Source organism: Cupressus sempervirens, chromosome 7 (assembly GCF_028749045.1).
Source record: "Cupressus sempervirens isolate cs-2001-9-10 chromosome 7, ASM2874904v1, whole genome shotgun sequence".
Classification (NCBI taxonomy): domain Eukaryota; kingdom Viridiplantae; phylum Streptophyta; class Pinopsida; order Cupressales; family Cupressaceae; genus Cupressus; species Cupressus sempervirens.
In genome coordinates this window covers 659,691,919-659,715,135 of record NC_143124.1, presented here as the reverse complement: position 1 = coordinate 659,715,135, position 23,217 = coordinate 659,691,919, and the positions used below count along the sequence as shown (strand labels likewise).

At 35.2% G+C, this 23,217-nt stretch overlaps 1 protein-coding gene across 2 annotated transcripts; it reads right to left on the bottom strand.

The window, feature by feature from the left end:
- Positions 1-2,038: 2,038 nt before the first annotated feature.
- Positions 2,039-21,701, bottom strand: LOC149548387 (serine/threonine-protein phosphatase PP1-like). 2 transcript variants are annotated; one of them, XM_089792467.1, is made up of 4 exons: positions 21,164-21,701; positions 3,618-4,177; positions 3,294-3,512; positions 2,039-2,676 (listed from the first exon to the last, which is right to left on the bottom strand). In XM_089792467.1, the coding sequence occupies exons 1-4, from the start codon at positions 21,345-21,347 to the stop codon at positions 2,662-2,664; spliced, it is 978 nt and encodes a 325-aa protein (XP_089648593.1). In that variant the 5' UTR covers positions 21,348-21,701; the 3' UTR covers positions 2,039-2,661. The 2 variants fall into 2 exon arrangements, with proteins under 2 accessions (XP_089648593.1, XP_089648592.1); XM_089792466.1 differs by lacking the exon at positions 2,039-2,676 and having other exon boundaries at positions 2,865-3,512.
- Between the last annotated feature and the right edge of the window lie 1,516 nt (positions 21,702-23,217).

Here is a 23,217-nt window from a genome sequence, read left to right as displayed (position 1 = left end):
AAATCCGCTAATTGTTTAAAGAAAATATATCAAGTCAAGCTATACTTTAGTTTGCTTAGATAAATAATTTGTATTGCTCTATGTAGTAAAGCATTTTATATGACATGATTTTTCTCCTGAAGCAATTCATTTTTGGGGGGGTCATTGTATTCTAGGCATCCTACCTTGTCATACCCTGCATACATAAATTAGATTGTCACGAGATGTTTACCTATCTATCCACTAAATTGTGGTCACATATTTGGGTCTCATGTAGGCTCTTTTAGCTAGCAACATAAACTATGATTTGATGACCACAACAATTATTTAATTTCATAATTGCCTTCGCTAAAGGATTTCCTTTTGATGTTAGCGTACAAGGTTATTACTTTGTCTTTCTGAAAATTGACTCTGTTTCTGAGTGAAATAATTCCTGTTTCAGTAGCAAGTCTTCATTTTCTCTAAGCTAGCGGATTTAGTTGATGCTGCTGTACGATCTGATCTTTCCTCTAGATGCTTGTTGCTAATGTTTATTTGGTTGCACGAGTATTTTGGCCCCATTCTTAATCACTGAAAATCTTAAGAACTCCTTCAGCAGCTGGTCTAACAAATCAATGAGTACAATTTCTTAGCTACATGGTTTTCCTACTCATTCTTTCTCAATATGGCATTAGCAGTTGGCAAATTTCCTTGACTGAACAAATAAGTTATTTATTAAACTCTTTTGAGGAAGACAAATTTCCATGTGCATATATTTATATTTCTTGTTTTGAAAATACAGAGGCACGCACAATAGGTGTTGAGCTTTGTTGAACAGAGCTAGAAGGGAAAAAGACCTTTGAACATAAAGAAGTAAGTTGTGAGAAGGCCTACAATGTCATCTTTAGAGGAATTTAGGTCTAAGAAGACGGAATACATCTTTGTGAAACCTTACAAGGAAAGTTGGGCATTTTGGCAATGGACTGAACTAAAAGGGCCCTGTACAATCTGATCTTGAATTAGAAAAAGGAATTAAATAATCAATTATCAGCAATTAGAACTCGGCTGTTCCAGCTCTTTCCCCACATTTTATCACCGACAGTGCTAGAATTCAAGATTCCCATTTCAGTTGCGAAGTAAAGCAGTTTTTTTATTAGAATACAGCATACAATGTGATTATCCAATTTTTTAATTCTTTGTATTCTATTCTACACATTGAATTGGAGGAAGCTACAGCATCTAGAAACCGATTGCCAGCTATTACACCTCAGCTGTTCCTGCCTGCTCACATACATTTCATTACTCTATGTCCCAAGATGTAAAACCCATTTCTGTCGCAAGTCATATGCTTTGCTGTGAGCAAAACAAATCATGTAATGTGAGTGGTCATGGCCCAGTATTTCTTAATAACGTATTCTACCCATCACTACACCTGAAACTCATATTATGGGCTTAACAGAGGGGTGTAGAGGGCAGAATCATCTTGAATTGGGAAGCACAACTCGAATTAATTTCAATAAATGTTTCATATTCATGTGTCTCTTCAACGGTTGGCACAGGGCTCCACTAGGAAGATGTTAGAATAAGGGTTGAAATTTTGCCTTCATGAAACATTTCGAAAAGATGATTATGCCAGCATATACTTGAAAAGGGAGTTGAAATTTTGGGTCATCAAATGTTTTGGATAAATGTTTATTACAATTGATACTATCACTCTTGCAACACTGCTCCCATAAGTTTTTTCTGAAAACTTGAAGACAACAAACGTGAGGTTGACCAACAACACATGCCCACATAGACACGATTTACCAATCGTTTACAGACAGTTCTGACTATACAAGTTTCTGGCCAAAAATAACTCAAAAACCTAAGCAATACTTAATTTAAAAAATTTCAAATACATCTGGACTCTGTATGACTTGATCCCTCATTTCATTCTGTCACATCTATAACAACCATGTCTGAAATTTAATGGCTAGTTTGTAACTTTGTATATATGACTCTGAATAGCTTTCCAAATGCATTCTGAATCAGTATGACTTGATCCCAACAGCTAATGTAAGCTCTGAAAAGCATTACATATTTCCAACATAACCCATTACAAGGTCTAGTTACTTTAAATGTAATCCATTACAAGGTCCAGTGTTAGCTGATCACATAGCGTGTACAGCAGAGAACAAATAGAAACTGGTAAGGATGACTCAACAAGTTTTCTACAAAGCATTGACCAACATAAATAATGTATGCAGAAACAACTCAACAGATTTTATCAAAGCCAATGCTTCTTGCCCATGTATGAAAATACAGAGGCACAACTAGATGTTTGAACTTTGAAATGAAAGCCAGACCCTTGAAATGAAAGCCAGCTCTTCCATAAATGAGCTGACAAATAGCTTCTCACAAAGCTAAGCTTGCGCTTGATATTTTACATTTTAACAATTTCAAATATTCTTAGTTTCTTCCATTTTTTAGTGAACTTGTCATGTCCTATATATCCATCTTGGCTATTCTTATTTATCTTCAATATTCCACACAAAAGAATGCTCCTAAGAGCTGATATTCAAGTCATTGATCAATAAACACAAAATTTGTGAACTCTTGGCAGCACCAGCTCAAATTCATATTTCTTTGATTTAATTGGCTATGCCAACAAGCCAAATCCAGAGAGATTGCACCGATGCAGGAGGAGCTAATTTTCATCTTCTAACCTCTGGGTCCCTGGATTTCAAACTTGTTTCATCAATAAAAATTACTTCTTACCACTTCCACTTACAGCTCGCATTCAAACAACAAACAACACAACAATAACCAACAATATTTTAAGTAAGGATAAAAGAACCATTACTTTATAGAATTACACTAGCCACACGTGGAATAAGCATTTACTGGTGTCTTACAAAAAACTATGCATAAGAATTGCATTGCTCATTACAATTTGGATCAGTTTAAATTTACACCCAGATAACTACTAAAAAACATGAAATGGATGAGTAGCCAAAAAGGCTCACAGTTTTAAATTTCTTGCAGGCCTTGATATGATTTCTGAGAAGAACCTGTGGGGTAGTTCAGTCTTACCTGGTACTTCAGCAGAGAATAAATTCTGCTGTTTTAGTTGGGGCTACCAGTGCATTGAATAAATTGTAACATACACAAACCAAGTTGGGCACATAATCTTCCAACTGATTTACATATTCAGGAATTTATAACATGGTGAAACCCATACTCGCAATCAAGCAAAGTTCATAAATAGGTTTGTTCCTTTCCCAGACTTCTTTTCAGGACAAACGAACATGTAACCCACAAAGAATAATGAACTAGCTTGTATAATAGCTCACCTTACGGGCTGCTGGTGTGGCTGGCCTTGGTACACTTATAGTACTAAATCCGAGTTTACCCTTTTTCTCGGCAGGTTTCAAAATTTGGAACGAGCACATCAGACTTTCATCAACACTCATCATGGCCCCAGCATTATCGAATTCCCCACAATAATTGGGGGCTGAAAAGATAGTAACAAGCTGCCTCTTGGCAAAGAACTCATAACCATCTTCCACAACCTGTAAAATAAATACCAGTATCGTACACATTAAACTAATTGATAAAATGCAACCAAAATATTTTCACAACTCTGAGAAAGCAGAGAGAAAATCGAAGAGAAAAACCTGATGTGCACGACAGATAAGGTCGAGGTCATGCTTTTGTAATAATTCATTAACCTTGTCAGCTCCAAAGGTGTATGAGACACCTCGGTCATTCTCCCCCCAGCCTTCAACATCTTTATCGGGATCAGCCCAGAGGAGGTCACACAACAATCCCTGATCTGGTACATCTGTTGGTCGAGAAATATTCCTGATCTGACTCAAGTCATTCAACTCAGGAGATAAGCCTCCATGCATACACAGAATTTTTTCATCAATAAGTGCAGCAACAGGCAAACAGTTGAAACAGTCTGTGAAAATTTTCCACAGACGAACATTGAACCGGCGCTTACATTCATCATAGAAGCCATAAATTCTGTTGATAGAAGCACATTCATGATTTCCTCTCAGGAGAAAGAAGTTTTCTGGGTATTTTATCTTGTATGCTAGCAGGAGGCATATTGTCTCTATACTCTGCTTTCCACGATCTACATAATCACCTAGAAACAAATAATTTGCTGCTGGTGGAAATCCACCATACTCAAACAGCCTTAATAGGTCCGAATATTGACCGTGGATATCCCCTGTGGAGTCAATCAGAAAGATACATGCATTTAATTGTTGAGCAAGAATTCTATCCAGAATAAAACCTTTTAGATATCAATCAATCTTGAAACATAATGCTTCATAAATTCACAACATGATGTGCATGCTGAAGCCCTTTCAAACACAGTGCTGTATTTCTATATTTTTACCACAGTAATAAGTTTATACATTTATGCTCTGTACTCTGATGGAATAGCTACTAACTAGCAAGCATAATTCAGATAACCTGGCTCTATATTTCGATTGTAGATATATCCTTTCTGTTAATTGTCAATGACAAGAATCCAATGAAACCCGGGGATGCATCCCTGACGGTAAACCCGCCTGTCCTGGGATGGGGACTTCTCCGGGATGTGGGGACGGCACCCAAGTTTCCCCACCACCATCCATTCACCAGCAGAACACAGAGACATTCCGGCATTCCCAGAACAGGGAGCGAGATGCACAAGCATCCCTCGACCATTCCGAGGATGTCTAGGCATTCCTAGGTGGTCAACAAATTTTAAAAGATTTTAAAAAATTGCATGCTCTTATATTTAGTTTTGGGCTTCATTCAATTTGCACACCAAAAACATTAAATATGTTCCAAGTATTTAGTATTTGGCATTTGCAATTTTTCTACTCAGCATTTTACTTCTTACAAGTTAATAGCCTTCCACATGTTTCCTTAACTAGCATTTTCAGTACTAAATGCATAGTATATAGTATATACAGCGCCATCTGCCTCCCTTCACTACATTTTGTACTTGTTTCGATATCATGCTACAAATTGTAATCATCTTTAAGATATTTTTGATATAATACAAAATCTTCTGTTCACCAATTCGACAATTTTTTTCAGCATTTTCTTTTCTAATTGGTAATTTGATGTTCAAAGTTCATTGTTCAATATTCAAGTAATTAGTATTTGGCATTTGCAATTTTTCTATTAAGTGTTTTATTTCTTTATGGTCCTCTTACCCATATTTTCAAAACTAACATTTTAAGTACTAAATGTATAGTTTATGGTATATACAGTGCCATCTGCCTCCCTTCACTACATTTTGTACTTGTTTTGATATCATGCTACTCATTGTAATCATCTTTACACTATTTTTGATATAATAAAAAACCTTTTGTTCGCTGATTCAGCATTTTAATTTCTAATTAGTAATTTGATGTTCAATGTTCAAGTATTTAGTATTTGGCATTTGCAATTTTTCTATTTAGTTTTTTACTTCTTAATAGTCTTACACACATTTTCTTAAATGGCATTTTAAATTCTAAATGTATACTATAGAGTATATAAAGCATCCCCCGCAACCAACCAACCAACCAACCAACTGGCACCCCCAAATCAAGGCCATTTGACCTCCAATCCCAAAAACCTGTCCCGCCATCCCCAACAGGTGGGGTGACTAGCATTTAGAATCTGAGCTAATTTCCCTATTTGAAATGAGTTAGCTATGTAAACACTGCACAAACATTTCTAATGGAAGGATCACAAAAATAGACCACTCACCAAAGTCATGGCAGTGTCCCTTAAAGGGATGATGTCTTCTATTCAGTCAATTATAAAGGGACACTGAAGGATGCAAACTTCATTGTCAATAGTTTCACACAATACATTGATACTGTGGATCTCATAAAAATTGTTCGAATCATGACAAACAAACAAAAAAATGGTATAGCAACTAATTTAATAGTGGCGGGCACATATGGGCTTATTAGTTGACCCTACATGGCACCTGCTCCCTCAACTTGATAATACATCTAATTGGCACAAAAATTTAGTGGGTCAAAGAAATCTACATTGAGACTAAGAAGATTCAATTGTTTGTGACGAATCATGTCATAGGCCATCTTCAAAACCTTCTCCAACATCGAGTAGTTGAAGATAATTTTATTTTCCAATATATTTTTAATTTTTGGTACATATGGGCTTATTAGTTGACCCTACATGGCACCCGCTCCCTCAACTTGATAATACATCTAATTGGCACAAAAATTTAGTGGGTCAAAGAAATCTACATTGAGACGAAGGAGATTCAATTGTTTGTGACAAATCATGTCATAGGCCATCTTCAAAACCTTCTCCAACTTCAAGTAGTTAAAGATAATTTTATTTTCCAATATATTTTTAATTATTTTACTGTCTACTTTTTAATTTATTTTATATACCATTTTAGATAATCGAAAACCAATTTGCATCACATAATCATCTTGGGTAGCTTGGAAATGGAAGTCATCAAGCACCATGGTAAAGAGTGTCTATTGGCAATCAAATTCAAAGAGAGCCAAAAAAAGGTTTAAAGTGTCATATGATATGACAATTGGTGGGCCCGTGGAATATGTTTTGAATTCAATGAAGCTCACTAGATGAATGATTAGATATGTTGATACAAACTCAATCAGATTGAGATGAAGTTTATAATATGGACTCCATGATAATAATAAAAAGACCATAATAAAACTCAAGGAGAGTAACCCTACAAAAGCATTCTTCAAAGAGCATAAAATCAGTAATTACCATTGGAACAGATGACTAGACCTTCGCATCTCCATACAATTGCCTTGTTTCCCAAATATTACAACATATCGGTACTTTCCTTATTGAGGAGGGCGACACCATATAGAGATGAAGAGGTTGCTATGTCTACAAGACTGCAATCAAATATGTAAAAGGGCAATTTTTTTTGAGTATGGAAATTTAATATCTTCACTCAATTGTGATGTTTGCATGTTTCAGGGAAGTATGGGAAAGATGCTCATGAATGATAATACATACATTGGCCAAAGCTCTATTTACTTGCAACCCGCAATAAAGATACTTCCTCAAATATGAATGTTTTAATTTTTAATTCCCTACTTTTCTTCACTGCAATATATTATAAGTTACATTCTAAAACTGTGACTGTTGTATCAAAGCCAATTTCAACAGGTTGCAGGTTCTTCAATTATGCAAAATTGGGATAAATACTGTTGAAGTTTGCAGCTGCAATAGAGATCTTTATATCTGCTCTTATAAAATGGAATTATTTTTCTTATGACCGTTATGGTCACCTTCAGCTTAAAGAGACATCTGTGAAAATATTTAAGTTAATATTATATAAGAAAGGACATGTGTCATACGTCATGCGAAGAGGCATGCGTATGGAAATGTGAAGTGTTAATGTGTAGAAATATGAAGGGTCTTATTTTTGGGACTCGAAGAGACCTTCGTGTGAAAGATGAAGAGCCATATAAAATCTATTTATGTTATTGATTGGTATATTGTAAATCAATCAAGTGGAAGCGTATGTAGTTGAATTTTTTATGATCAATAAAAGATATTTTGCTGGTGTGGCTGGGTTTTTCCCTTCAAGTGAAAGGGTTTTCCCAGGATAAATTTTTTGAGTCTTTTGTGTACTGTTTTACTCTTCTTTATTGCTGTTTATCTAATATCTGGGCTAAAACATTAACACATACTCCTTTATCCACACAAATAAGTAAGGATTTGGCTTTGTGTGCTCCAACGTGTATCCCTTGTCACAGAGAAATCCTAAATACAGTAACAGGATGAGGAGAATTTAAAATCCAACTCCCAAGAGTGTCAACCAATATGCCTCTATTGCACAATGTATTGTGGTATCTTTATATGGGGGCCAAACAAAGTGAAAATTGTTAAATTGCATACCCAAACTTCAAAACCAAACATGCAACTTGATATGTGGTGACAAAATATAGCATTGCCTCTTAATTGCAAGATATAACACCAAGGAAAGTATATCAGTGCCTTTCCGAGTCATTCCAATAAGCATATTGCATTCATACAATTCTGTAAGCTCATTGTCCAAACATTTTTTCTATTCTCTTAATGAGCTTCTAATTGCACCCATATGTCCTGAATTCTTTATGTCCAACTCAATATATCTGGCGTGTCACCTTGGAGATTTGAAAACAGTAAAACTTAATGTTGAATAATTCAAAATGTTTGTACAATACCATATCCACACATTACAATAACTAACAAAATTTAAACACTTCAAGGGGTTCTGAGGCAAACCATAATGCCAACCTCGTTAGACAGTGGCAAAATAAAGTGCCAATAACTCTTAGCAGACGTAGCAAGATTGTTGTGTAATTAGTACTAGAAAGATTCAGGTAGAACCCATTTTTAAAAAATCCACACCCCACATATTCAAATGGAAGTTCTTAAGCTTACGCAGTGTAATGAAAATGATCCTAAATCAAAAAATGGAATAAAAATCATTTGGAATCAAGAATTACGCATGGATAAAAGTTAAGTTGTCATTATGATTCAATATTTTAGAATAAATCTATATTAAAAGTTATCGATGATGAAAAATTCAATCTAATATAAAAAATGTAATAAACTATAGTAATCTCTCTCTAATTGGACTAAAGCTATAGCAATGTATTATAGCAAGCTGATTCGTGAATTTCCATCTAATACCATCTACTTTAGGAAGTCAACTTGTTTTGTAGTGCACGTATCTTGGGAAGTAAAGAAAAGTTATCATCATTTCATTTTATGGTATGGCATTACATTAAAGACTTTAACATGACCAAAATATGTTTATACTATATAGGTATCAAACTAGGTAATAACCCAATCACATCAGTGATACACAGTGTACAACAAAGGTTATGCAGTCATGTGAATTCCCGAAATCACAACTACTCAAACAATAAAAGTCATACTTAAATGTCAATTGCTTATCACTTATACCATATAGTGAAATCAAGAATTTGAATCTTCTCTGTATATCTAGCGAAGTCTCCGGTTCCACAATTTTTCGTTCACATTTTTCATAATTACCGTGGACGTTAGACTTATTGGAATGTCTTCAAAAGCAAATGCAGAAGCAAAATTAAGGTAGAGAGTCAATTATCCACAGCCTTGGAAGTCACCATCTATTTAGAGTCTAGAGTATTAACTCAATAAGGTGCCGCTGTGTAATAATTGATGCACATAAATTTGCAGAAAGAATCAGAAAAATGCAGCATGAAATAACTGCACATAAACAGCAAGGAAAATGGTACAATGCAGAACGCCCGATAGCAGAAGAGACTCACAGAAATGCATTTGGGAAAAATCAACAAACCAAAAAAGTTGGAGAAAATGAAACGGAGATAGGAACGACTGTATAGCCTGCCAAAAAAATATTTCAAGAGAGTCACATCTGCAGTGTTTGACATTGACTAGCTAAACCTCGTTTTTGGCCCAGTATGTGATAACCAAATTTACAAATACCTTAGAAAATTCAGTGTCCAAGGAGCTGTGATGTAACAGTAATGGTGCCCTTGCTAACAATTTGGTTAAACTTCAAATCACCCTTGGCTAACTAAGGTGATCCATTAACTCCAACAGCATGTCAAAGTTGTGGTGTACCCTGCAACTATCATAAGGAAAATTCAAGTATGACCCATTTTTACAAGATCCACACCCTACAATGCATTAAAAGGAAGCTCATAACCTCACTCAAGGTTTACCAAGCAATCCATGGGTAACATGTAAAAATATTATCATCAGCTAATGCCTAAACTCCCACAATGTGACAATGATCAAACAAAATCACAAACAAGAATGTCACAAAAATTAAAAATTAGTGTGTACCATATTTATTATTCAAAGTCAAACAATCAGAATAAACCTACCTTACAAATCATAAGATACTAATGATGTTTCATTAAATCAATACCCAACTAAAATTTCAGTTTAGGTTATTCCTGAAACATATAATTATATTTGTAAAGAACGTTAACTATTTTGACATGGGTGAAAACATGCCTCTTTCATGACCATTGAACTATTTTATAGAAGAAAATTTGACGCTCAAAAGAATTGTTTTCTCCACTAACATAATAAATCCATATTCTGTTATACACATTCTATTAAAACAAAACATCCAAGTGTGCCAGTATAATTAAGAATTAAAGCTCATTACATCCCTAAATGTGACACTTCCATTCAGCTGTCCATATCACTTTCCATATATTCAATCTTTGGCATGACAAAGGATAAAAACAGATTTAGTATTTTACAGTTTCTAGGTAACTTACAACCTAACTCATAACAAGATTGAACACAGAATCCAGAGTAAATCTTTCATTGAAACAATAGAATATAGGATCCAAGATGACAGAAATTGACAGCTTGTAGGCATAGATGAAATTGTGGATATGGTGGGACCGTATGCAAACATACAAAATGAAGAATGGAGAGAAATGAGAGATAAAATCACATACAAAGATCATGAGAGTTGTTTTAGAAATTTTGCAGTTTACAATAAGAATTAAAAAAGAAGGTTCAAAATTGGAGGAAGGCTGAAACAATGGTGTGACTGAAGAAATCAGGAAGCAAATCATCACATAACAAATTAAAAATGAATCAAATGAGGAGTTATAGGGCAATCCAATGGAATGATTTACCAATTAAAGGATTAAAAGGCTTACATTGAGAATAAAATCCACCGATGAGGTTATTTCATAGAATCAAGTGCAGATTCCACTTCCAATACGCCACTAGTAAATGGGTTGAAAAACAAGAATGTGGAATGAGTAAGAAAACAACAACCTAAAAAATCCACAAACTTTAAGCCAATGCACAATTGGCATTGAGATGATGCACAATTGAGTAATGCAAAATCTTTCATAATTATTAATAATACAAACAATTGAGTAAGGTTCTTGCCAGGTATGAAGAGGTGAGAATATTAGACCTCTTCAATTCAAAGGGTTGAAGTAAATCCCCATATGATTCAGCATAGCACCCTGGACACAAAGATTGCTTGGTCTGAGACAATCAAGACATATGGTCTATTTGACAATTTTCCCAGCACTGTGCTTTGAACTCGGGCACTGTAATCAGTCTGGGCAATCAATTACACCCCAAGCCTTAACAAATCAGTCAAATAAATAACTAAAGCACCTTGAATAGTGGTCTAAGAGACACTGAGTCTGCAAAAAGATTCAGATTTTTAATGTAGCCGTGCAGGGAACCTTAACTATGGAATTTTCTAAAAGTAAATTCTTAAAGCAGCTCAACAAGAGCACAGTGGAGGTTAAGAAAGCTGAAATCAAAAATGGTCAAATGTGATCATTCAATAAAATTGAGAAAATTCCTTTCTTGCAAAGCTACCTAAAATTTTGGATGAAGACGAGGATCAAATGCCAGAAAAGACAATAAAGAAGGACCTTGGCCTGCAAAGTGAGGCTAGATTCCATATTAACCAAGGTGATGATTTTATAAATCTATTGTAGAGATGGTGTAATAAAGTGATGAAGCATATGAGATTGATCCACCACTGGACTGGAATGAAGGAGATACTTACAGCCTCAATAAAAACTGATAAGGACAACCGTGCAGTATTTTAAATGTTGACAGTTTTGAATATTAGCTATATTTTGTAATTTGAGTATAAGTACAGCTATAGTATTAAATTATGAATAATTAAAAGCAATATTTTCTATATCTGTATATCAGACATGGACAGTTTTGTATAGAAGTCTTTTGTATAGCTTTATTATGAATAGCTAATCCTGTGTGGTCTCATATTGTCCTAAGAAACTGAATTTATGTATATTTTGTTAAACAATATTTATTACAAAGAAAAAAATGTTTAAGGAAAAGCTGTGAGTGAAGCTCGGAAATCACAGTCAGGGGGAACTAGCAACATGCCGGCTAGAGGAGAAGTGACTAGATTACACAGATATTGATATCATTTCAGCAACATTATGTAATAACCCTCCTCAAATCTGCTCTCAAAATGCTGATGAAAGCTTAAGAAATTTCATCAAACAATTCACATGCAAAGGACGTATGACTGATATAGTATTTTAGCTGGCTTTAAATGACTCTTTCTTCAATTTGCATCAATGAGAATCTTGTGCTAGAAGACTCCAAATGGACTACACAATGACCTAACATGAGTGTGCTATTAATTTTGACAATATTCAGTGCATATATATGATCTAAGCATGAGAAATGAATACCTACAGCCAACTGGCATTTTTACAAACAGTTGGTATGCAAACTAACAAGCTGATAAATAATGATATTGAATTGCTTAAATGACACCAGCAACTATTATCTTCTTAATTGCAATGAAATTTCTAATACAATGCTCATGAAATATGGCCAAGACTTTTGGCATTTACATGGATTACAAAATGATAATGCTGGTATAATGCACACTTACAGCTGAAACTTATAATGCCCTAAAAACAATACTAACAAAGGAACCTGGTTGTAGATGGCTGTAATAATTTCCTTCAATGCTGCCCCTTCTGCTTTGCTTTTCCAATTTGCTTTTTCGAACTGCTTTTTTCGGATCTACTTTTTGAACTGCTTTTATGAACTGCTTGTTCAGCCTGCTTTTTCGGTTCCACTTTTTCGGACTGCTTTTTCAGCCTACTTTTCCGGTTCCGCTTTTTCGGACTGCTTTTTCATATCCGCTTTTTCGGACTGCTACCATGTTAAATCTCAAGACAATCTTTCAATGGCGTCAAGATTTCCAGCTTGAAGGGATTTCGTCCTTCAAACTATTGAGACATAATCTCCAAAAAAATTTCCAATTTCTTTGATATTTCCAAGCATACTAAAAAGAAGTTCTTCCCTTTCTTTTATGGTGTTTCTCACAAGAGCTCAATCCTTCGTTTTCTCAATGTGGGATAAAACATCACTCCCTTTATGTAACTTATGTCTCCAATGTGTTATAAAATCAAGGGGACTCTTTTAATTTAAATATTTCCCACAAACTATAGTCTATGCATTAATAAAGTTAAATATTTAAATTTAACTTTATAAAATAGCTTTATCAATGCATAACAAATCTTATCAATGATAAACAAGTCTTCTTGCCGATTTTAAACAATTACCATCGACATACCGCTGCCACAGGATGTCCGACCATATCCAAGATGACTTACTATAAATAGTAAGTATGCCCAAAGTTGCCTCAAAACCCCTCAAAAAGACCTGCAACTAAAACTATCTAGGCCAAATGGCCTCTAAGCCCCTTTAATGTCCTGGTTAGCCTACGGGACCATGGGGAAATAGGCTAACGACAACATCATGCTATGAATGCTAAAAAGGGGACATTACAGTCCGCCCTTCCCAAAATTGCTTGTCCCCAAGCAATGGTTGAACAACAACCCAATCAATCCACTTGGATCCCAAATATAGTCATGAACTATACTGCTGTCAGTCAACATAGGCTCTTGCAACAACCTCTGAAAATTAACTAAGAGGAATCCATAATCAAATTGGCGAATACAACTCACCCAAATTCCAAAGTCAAGAACCCATGAGAAACAAGCTCTCGAAATATCAGAACCCAAGTAGAGTAGATAACCCAAACTGCCAACATAGTAAATACCATCAACACATCCCACTAGCCTATGTGGAATGTACAATACAATTCTGCAACAACGATGAATACTCCTACATGAAACTGCACCAAATATAGAGAATCTACACACTGCACACCTACTGCAATTAACACAACTCTGCAAATCACCGGTCACTGTCTCATAACCATAACACCCATGCACTGCTGATGGTGAATAGTCATTACACGGTAGATAGCAAAAACGAGACCCCAGACCAAACATGTCTGCCATCAACTCCTCAACACATGGATCAAAAGCAAACTGATGAACATATCCTAGAATATAATGCCGATAAAAAGAACCAATCCCAGTCAAAGACTCATCTTACAAACGTGATACAACCAACTGTGACTGATCATCAGCTAAGTCAGAGGATGATATAGCCAAGAGTGCAGAATCAACAACAACATCACTAGTCTTTGTGCCCTCCAAGTCAAACATATCACAATGCTCAGCTGCAGCGCCCAACTCAGCTGAACCTGCCTCCAGTGGAAACGGACCAAATATGCCAATACTAGTGTCATGGATAGATATATCCTCATCTCCACTGCCCCTATCAACCCCAACCATGGACATCCTCGGATCACCAGACACCACGGTCAGTGACTGTACAGAATCTAGTAAAGACTGAAGTCGTTCCAACTCCACGGTCACCTCAGCTAAATGAAATTGTGACTCCTCGAAAGCCAACTGTGTACTCTCAAGAAACTCAGAAGTCACCTCAAGCTGTTGAGTAAGCTTACTCACCTCATCTTCCTTGACCAATAATGCGTCATATGCTGTACTGCCCCACTTCATAAGATAATCTCTATCAGCTACCAACTACATATAATTCTGTCTCAGAATCCGAATAGCCTCCCATAAAGAGTGGATCTCTGTGAAGGAAAGATAACTGCCTCCCTGCTCATCACTAGCAGGAGAACCCCATCCATAAACTGCTAACAACTGACGAGCAACATCAAAATGCTCGCAAGCGATAGAAATGTCTCGTTCGCAAACTCTCAGCTGACTAGACACATGATTGTGCTGACTATATATACTCTCAAACTCATATACTCTACCCCTGGTACACTATCCAAAGGAGTAACCTCAAAATGGCTATCATCTGTAATACTGCCATCCAAATTTTGCAGTCCAACTGCTGAACTTGTATCATCAAACGGAGTGACTGAGGCATCAACATAAACCTCTGTATCAAAGGAAACTGTTGAGGAGACTAAGTCCTCAAAACTGTCCACAACATCCCTCTGGGTGTAATCTGTAATAATCAGATCCTGGGACTCTTCTGTAAACTTTGTCATATCTGAGAGATCATCAGCCCATTCCAACAAGAATGGTCGACTAGATACATGAACAATGCCCAACAAAAGTGTGTAAAAACTAATTCCAGCATCAAACAAGTTGTTGGCATGGATGAGAACTACACCTGGCAAGCTACTAATCAAGTCCATGATGGTGCAACAGATACTACTACCAAAGAATGATAAATATCTCCGGTCAAAACGATCCCAAGTACTAAGATAAGGATCCCAACATCTAATCCATGAACGGAAACCAACTGGCAATTCAAGTAAACTTCTCACCTGAGTAATGTGAACAATACCAACTGACTTCACGCACCTGTCTATAGTCTCTAAATCCGGAGTGTGAATGCTAGACGTACTCATATCATCATCAATATGTGACCTGACTGTAAAAGGAAACTAAGTCCCTGCTATATGCGCTAACTCCCAAACTGAACTCACCTCAAGACAACGCTCGTCCACATGTCTCTCAGAATCCTGGAGAGCCAACTTCATTGCCTCCATGCCTTCCTTGATTTGTTGTAAGTCGTCACAAGAAGAACCTGTTGTGACTCCTTTCTGTCTCTCCTGCAATTGAATCATCCAAATGTGATTCTCAATCAATCCATGTATCCTATCATGATGAGATAAAGCCGTGACAATATTCTTGTCCCTTGTCTTCAGCTGGCGTACCAAACCAAGTAAAGAGCTACTAGCCTTTATCTCATGTGAAGAAGCATCCAACTGTGCCTAATACTCACTTTCTGCAAAGTCCTGAATGCTCACTTTCTGATCAACTGTACTATCCTCAAACATGACAGTATCCTCAACTGCTGTAACTTCATCCAACCCAACTGTACTGAATCACTTATCTGTATCAATCGCACAATCCGGTGTGCCTGTGATATCACCTTCTAGCTCAACCTACACAACGTCTGTAACCCCTTCTACCTGCGAAGATGATGCAGATAAACCATTACCTGAAGATATGCTAATGTCTCCTTGTATCGAATCAGCATGTCTGTTAAACTCCTCATATAAGTTTATGCCTGTCATAGGGAAGGTACGATCCTTAGGCCTATCAAAACGTTCAATCAGTCTCTTCTTAAACTCCACATATGAGGTAATGTGTACATGACCCATAATGACCATACCATGATGCCACCACTCGTGTGCTAACCCATCCAGGTGAATTGCTGCATACTTAATAGCTTCTTCCTTAGGCATAGGGTTCATTTGAAAGTATGTGTCAAGCCTTTGAACCCAAGCTCTTGCTGTAGACTTCCCCGAGCCATCATAATATGGTAATTGAAGTTTCCCTACTTTCTTCCGTAGCTCATAGCTCTGGTTCTTGTCATGTCCACGAGGCATATGTTTCATCCGCACATCTATATACTCCCTAAAGGTAATTGCAGCAGTAAAATCTGGACCTCTGGCTTCCCAATCTCTCCTCAGCTAGTCCTGTATATCAGTGATCTGGGGCTCTAGTATGGGATCTCTGGAGCTCTAGGAGGAAATGTGGGAATCATGGGCCTCGAACTCACTGTCCTAGCTTGCTGGGGTGCATGACCGAAATTGTTCCCAACTTGTTCACCTCCATTATGTGTCCCATCCTAATTATTCCCATTCTGATTGTTACCATTCTAATTGTTACCATTCTGATTATTACCATTCTGATTATTTCCTCCACCTACGTTAGCATTCAACCCCATTTGACGAGCCATCATCTGCATCATAAGCTCCAATCTCTGACTCTGTTCCTGTGCTCTCTACTCTGCTGATCACTGTTCTTGTGCTAAGGTGTCTAATAACTGTAAGAATCTTTCCTTTCCCTGATCTGAACTGGCATTCATTTTGTCAAACATTTTTCTCTCTATTTGGCTAATCCAAATTCCCAATAAGACCTCCACAGGATGGCAGGAAACCGCTCTGATTCCACTGTAATAACCCTCCTCAAATCTGCTCTCAAAATGCTGATGAAAGCTCAAAGAATTTCATCAAACAATTCACATGCAAGGGACGTATGACTGATATAGTATTTTCGCTGGCTTTAAATGACTCTTTCTTCAATTTGCATCAATGAGAATCTTGTGCTAGAAGACTCCAAATGGACTACACAATGACCTAACATGAGTGTGCTACTAATTTTGACAATATTCAGTGCATATATATGATCTAAGCATGAGAAATGAATACCTACAGCCAACTGGCATTTTTACAAACAATTGGTATGCAAACTAACTAGCTGATAAATAATGATATTGAATTGCTTAAATGACACCAGCAACTATTATCTTCTTAATTGCAATGGAATTTCTAATACAATGCTCATGAAATATGGCCAAGACATAATCTCCAGAAAATTTCCCAATTTCTTTGATATTTCCAAGCATACTAAAAAGAAGCTCTTCCCTTTCTTTTATAGTGTTTCTCACAAGAGCTCAATCCTTCGTTTTCTCAATGTGAGATAAAACATCACTCCCTTTATGTAACTTATGTCTCCAATGTGTTATAAAATAAAGGGGACTCTTTTAATTTAAATATTTCCCACAAACTATAGTCTATGCATTAATAAAATTAAATATTTAAATTTAACTTTATAAAATAGCTTTATCAATGCATAACAAATCTTATCAATGATAAACAAGTCTTCTTGCCGATTTTAAACAATTACCATCGACATACCGCTGCCACTGGATGTCCGACCATATCCAAGATGACTTACTATAAATAGTAAGTATGCCCAAAATTGCCTCAAAACCCCTCATAAAAGACCTGCAACTGAAACTATCTAAGCCAAATGGCCTCTAAGCCCCTTTAATGTCCTGGTTAGCCTATGGGACCGTGGGGAAATAGGCTAACGACAACATCATGCTATGAATGCTAAAAAGGGGACATTACACATTATAAGCAGAGTTATCATTGAGAAGTACTAGAACTTCCTTTCTTTATTCATAGTTCTGAAAACCTCCCCTTTTACCGGCAATATTAGGGTGGGTATGTCTGAACTCGTTTGACAACCTTTATATATGTCTGACACCAAATCGCACCCAATTTGTTGGCCTTGCATCTCAGTGATCTCTCCTTGGGACAACTATTTTGGGGGTGAATACAACAAAAGGATATTGGTAGCTTGGTCAAAGAATCATTTCTTCAAATATCTGGGCACGGGTAGTGAACAAGCCCAACTGAATTCACATTGGATGTCTACCCAGCTACAGGAACTATGTTACTAGATTTTGTGATTGGATGTTCAGAAAACAACTCTGGCCCAGTGAATAAATCATGTCTAGCAGATTTTCTATTATCTGTTATTTCTGCATGTTATGCTGATTTTTCGGTACTCAATAATGATCAGTAACTGCCAAGTTATGAAAGAAACATAACAAATCATCTGTATCTTTGTTATTAGTTATTTGACTGAATTGTTCCCCAGGAGTCCAGTTCAACCCAGATTTATGCTTTCTGCTACATACCCTTTATGGAGACAAGTTATTTCAAGTTCTACTCAGATCCAGGTTTGACTGAAGATTGTTAATGGACTCAACTGAATTGATTGTGAACTTCAAGATTTCTGCATTAAATAGAACTGATTGATGTTGCTACCGTTTGTTGATGGAATAATTCCCTAATAGAATCTCACACAGAGTTTACAGACCGCTAATAAACCTAGCTGGGATAGAATCATGCAAGAGAACATTATATAATATAATAATTCATAATTGCAGCATAAAATAGTGGGATTTCAGTAAGGCATGTGATACTTGGGACATAAGTTTATCTACACCAAACAATGAAGTCATTGAATTTTTTTTCTAAACTATTCCAGAGGCAAATAATGCTCTATTTCTCACTCATCAATGCACCTCTTAAGTTTCCACTTTCCAGGTGATAATAATGTTAGATCAAAGCCAGTTTCCAACATGTAAACAGTAACACTGATCCTACACAAATATATAAACATGCACAACGACTAGAAAGCCCAAATTTTTCGATTGCGAAGATAAAATTTCCCAGAACAAGTTGTACACAAAAAACTAATCTTTATTATAATTGCAATTACACCAGTAAGAAAGACAAAGCAGGAGATAACTGCATCAATTTGCAGTGTAAAAGTGTACTCCTCGACATATAATGCATACAAATATCTTTATTATAGGCAATCCATTGATTTGTTCTTTACAAATCAACATAAAATCATGTGGCACCTTTCTGAGACCAAATCCTACTTTATCATGTATGTTTTGAGTTGGAATTTAAACACCCAAAATTTTAGGATGGTAAAGACATTGATAAAACACAGCAATAGTGCTGATAGAATTCAACTGCCACAGTGTATCCCTTGAATAAATTGATCATTTTATTTCACTTGCATAAGAAATCATAATATTAATTTTTTGTTTTGAGAGCGCAATAAACTTAATAATAGATGGAGAACTAGGCAAGAGCCTATAACACAATGGTAACTTGCGAACCTCTCATATGGGAGGTCTTGGATTCGAGTCTACTCGAACTTAACACATAAGAATTAATCTCAATAAATAATAACAATAATTAATCTAGGCTTCGGCCCATTACCTATCAAAAAATAAATAATAATAAATGGAGAACTGTGTATCTTCATCAACAAAATAGCAAAGCAGACATAAATAGAAAGAAAAATATCTTCATATTAAACTACTGCAGATCACATCATCAATTAAGAACAAACAACAGCGACGACATACTCAAATCCCATTTTAAGGGTGTGACTCGTACCACTGCTAAAATATAAATAGAAAAGCCCCACATTAAGCTGACCTTATTATGACTGTGAATCCACCAGTAGGAAGAACACAACAAGAGCTAGTTGCATCAATTTGGACTACAATGGCAATTTCAGAAGCACGATGTATGAATAGAAAATTCAGGGCAAACATATTATATGTAGCTGTCGCCTTTACTTATGGACAACTACAGTAAATAAGGCAGCACTATTTGTGAATCCAAATTAATTGTTGATATAAGGTCAACTCCTAATTTATCGTGTTCAAGTTTGAATGAACTTAAGCAGTCTATCATCTGAAATTGGAGAACAGTGGTTAAAATTTTGGCAATACACAGATATATAAATTTCTAAAAAGTGATGATATATCAACCCGTGGAGTTTGCCACTGCAGACCGAAATCAAGTTATTTGGCTCGCATAAGAGATCATAAATATCAAAAAAAAATCAAGTGCAACAAGCTGGAGAAAACATGTTAATGTTAAACATCTCCATCCACACGAATTGCAAACAGGACACACAACTTAAAGAAAGATATCTCTGACCTAGATCCTAGTCTGAGTCGCAGCGTCATTTTAAAAATAAAAAGAAAAAAAAACACACATTCTAAACCATTTGAGAAGGGTGTACCGCTAACCATATCTAAAATAATGCCCAGAAAAAAGGAATATTCAACGTAAAGAAGCAACTAAAAACAGTGTCACTATGCGAGCAATTTCATTGGCCTCGTCATTGGCCTCGTTGCATTCCAAAATTACCTAGAAGAGTAATTCAAAGCTATGCCTTCTATCGACTAAGGTGCTTCTTTGAAAACAACAACAACTTTACCCAAGCAGCTTATTGCTCAAAAGTCACAAGAAGCAGCGGCCAGAATGTTAAAACACCAAATGAAATGGGCTTAAAATAACTCTTTAATATTTCAAAAAACTTGTTGGAAACTCTATAATATTGCAGCCTCCAGTCTCCTGACCACTGTTACAATAATCATGAATTCAATGAAAAACATCGAACTTTCTGGACTTCTAAAAAACATCTATCTACCTTCAATAAAACTTAAGGGCTAGACCGTGCAAGCGTTGGACGGCAGCAAAGAAGCCCAAAAGAGGAGCTTCACTAAAAATATGATAGAGAATACAAACTTGGTAGATTTCGCAACATCTATTTTATTTATTGCACAAGAACGTTAACAAACTTCGAGGGATGACAAAACCAGAGAACAAAAGTAAATTCTGATTAGGGTTATTTCACGCAGCATATCTACAAATGGGCTCAACCAGAAAACAGAACACCACCCTGAACTAATGTAAATACGAGGAATCAAGCCAGAGACCACCAACAATAAAACCACAACACCAAACGAACATACAGGAAAACAACTCAGGCCGGCCACAATTGATAACGAGGCCTCCAATTTTCTAAACCTAAGTAGAAAATGGAAAACAGAAAACAATAGGAAAACTATGAACAACGACTAAACCCATCAGACCTAAACAGAAAAAGAAAATGAAGAAAGCAGAGGAACAAGAATTCGGAAAACTAACCGCAGATCTTAATAGGGGCCTCGAGCTCTAGCAAATTAGGCTGGCTGAGAAAGATATCTTTGGAAGCCTGGCAGAGTTGCCGGATTTCTGCCTCGGACACCTGCACTTGCCGCAAAGTCCTCGCTCCCTTCGCCTCCAATAGCCTCCGTATTATATCATCCAATACAGTACTATCCATCGACATCTTCCGCGATGCCCTTTAAAACCCCCGTCTTGCCTGGAGCAATTTCCAGAGAACTCTGAAAGATTCCAGGAACTTCTTCAGCACAATAGTTGATTAAATTCACAAAACTAATTACACCATCATTTCACAGGCTGCAAGAAAGAGCTCGTATTCGAACGGCGACCTGATAAAAATGGATGAAGCGATCGAGAGAGGGAATCTGTTAGTCTGTGATACAGCTAGACGGGAAAAGTCCACGTTTTATTCCTGCGATGCGATTTAGGTTTGATTTGCCGTCGAGACTCATGGACATGTAGAATGGGACCGTCACCGTCCGTGTGTTTTTCCAAGAGAGAATTTAACTCTCTGTCAATTGCTGAAATTATATCGATTTTTCTCTTTGTAAACGCGTTCTCTTACCCGAGATTTTTTAGCAGGGAAATGTTTTTCAACCACTTCTTCAGATAAATGCTAATTTGGAAAAGAACAATTTTTCATCGATCTATGGGTTCAACGAAGGATATAATAGTTGTTTAATTTTATAAAGTATATTAATGTTTTCTCGGTTTCAACATTTGTTTTTTCTATCATCCAAAACGATAAATGAGGATTCTTTGTAAACTTTGTTGTGGGGGTTGAACGGTGAAAAGGTGTCATGGGAAGAAGATGTTTTCACATATACAAAGGTTAAGTTGTGTACAAAGTTATCTACATATATGTGTGCCACATGTATATCTATTTATTTAATTTTATTTTAGTATTATTATTATTAGTTCTTATCAAGCCAGGTATACTTATGCATTCGTGAATCAAAATATGACATTAACACTAATCAATCAACTAAAAAATTTTAAAGATTATATGAGATTTCAAATGTTTATTTTTTTTCTAATTTTTCATTATTTTATAAATCACAATTTTGGTCCATACTATTTTTGGTGGAGAAGAAAATTAATTTTCTTCAAGACAAAATCCAAATATTTTCTAACAACTTCATCTTGCAATGCATTAATGAATGTATTAATTATAAATTTATTTTTCTAGATTTGTGACAAGTTGATAGGATTTTATTTTTTCAATCATTTTATCTTCCACCTCACAGAACATGTCTAATCAATATTAATTATCACAATCTATTAAATATTTTTAATTTCTTATTTTAAATATATTTATTATTAGTTTTACTTTATTTTTTACTATTTGATATAACTTGTTCCTAAAACTTCATGTAATGCATAAGTTCAAATTATATATATATATATATATATATTTATTTATTTATTTATTTCTTTTTAATATGATTTCAATAGATTATATTTTTGTATTTGAATTTCTAATTTTTTTTAAAGTTTACTTTTTTTAATAAAAGTAATTAAATTATTACTATTATTTTACTTTTATAAAAATTAATTAAATAATATTATTTTTAATTATATTTTATAATAATGTTTGTAATATGTATAATTGATAAGTGTTACAATTTTTAAATTATATTATTTTTTATTATTATTTTTTATTTAAAAAATTTATCATTTAGTTTAAATACATTTAAAACTTAAATATATATTTTAATATTAAATTAATAACTATATTTTAGATCCAAAAAATACTAAAGAAATAATCACAAAATAGAAATAATTCAATTCTAAAAGATATATAAATTATTATCAGGTTTTTATAAACTATGTATTAAAATTAAATAGTTATATTTTATTTCTTATTTATTGCATCATATTTATTCATCAACATCAAATTTATATATATTACATCTATTTATTATTTACAAATGTACATATTAAATTATATAGATATTATTTCATAATTAAAATGAAAATTTTGAAAATATAAAACATTAAATAGTAAACGTTGTCTAATTTTGTAAAATTAAACA

Coding starts and splice junctions, on each gene's coding strand:
- LOC149548387 (XM_089792466.1), bottom strand. CDS start 21,347: ATGTCGATGGATAGTACTGTATTGGATGATATAATACGGAGGCTATTG. Junction 4,178..21,163: donor GGCCCCTATTAAGATCTGCG/GTTAGTTTTCCG, acceptor TTGACTCCACAG/GGGATATCCACGGTCAATAT. Junction 3,513..3,617: donor TTATCTGTCGTGCACATCAG/GTTTTTCTCTTC, acceptor TTTATTTTACAG/GTTGTGGAAGATGGTTATGA.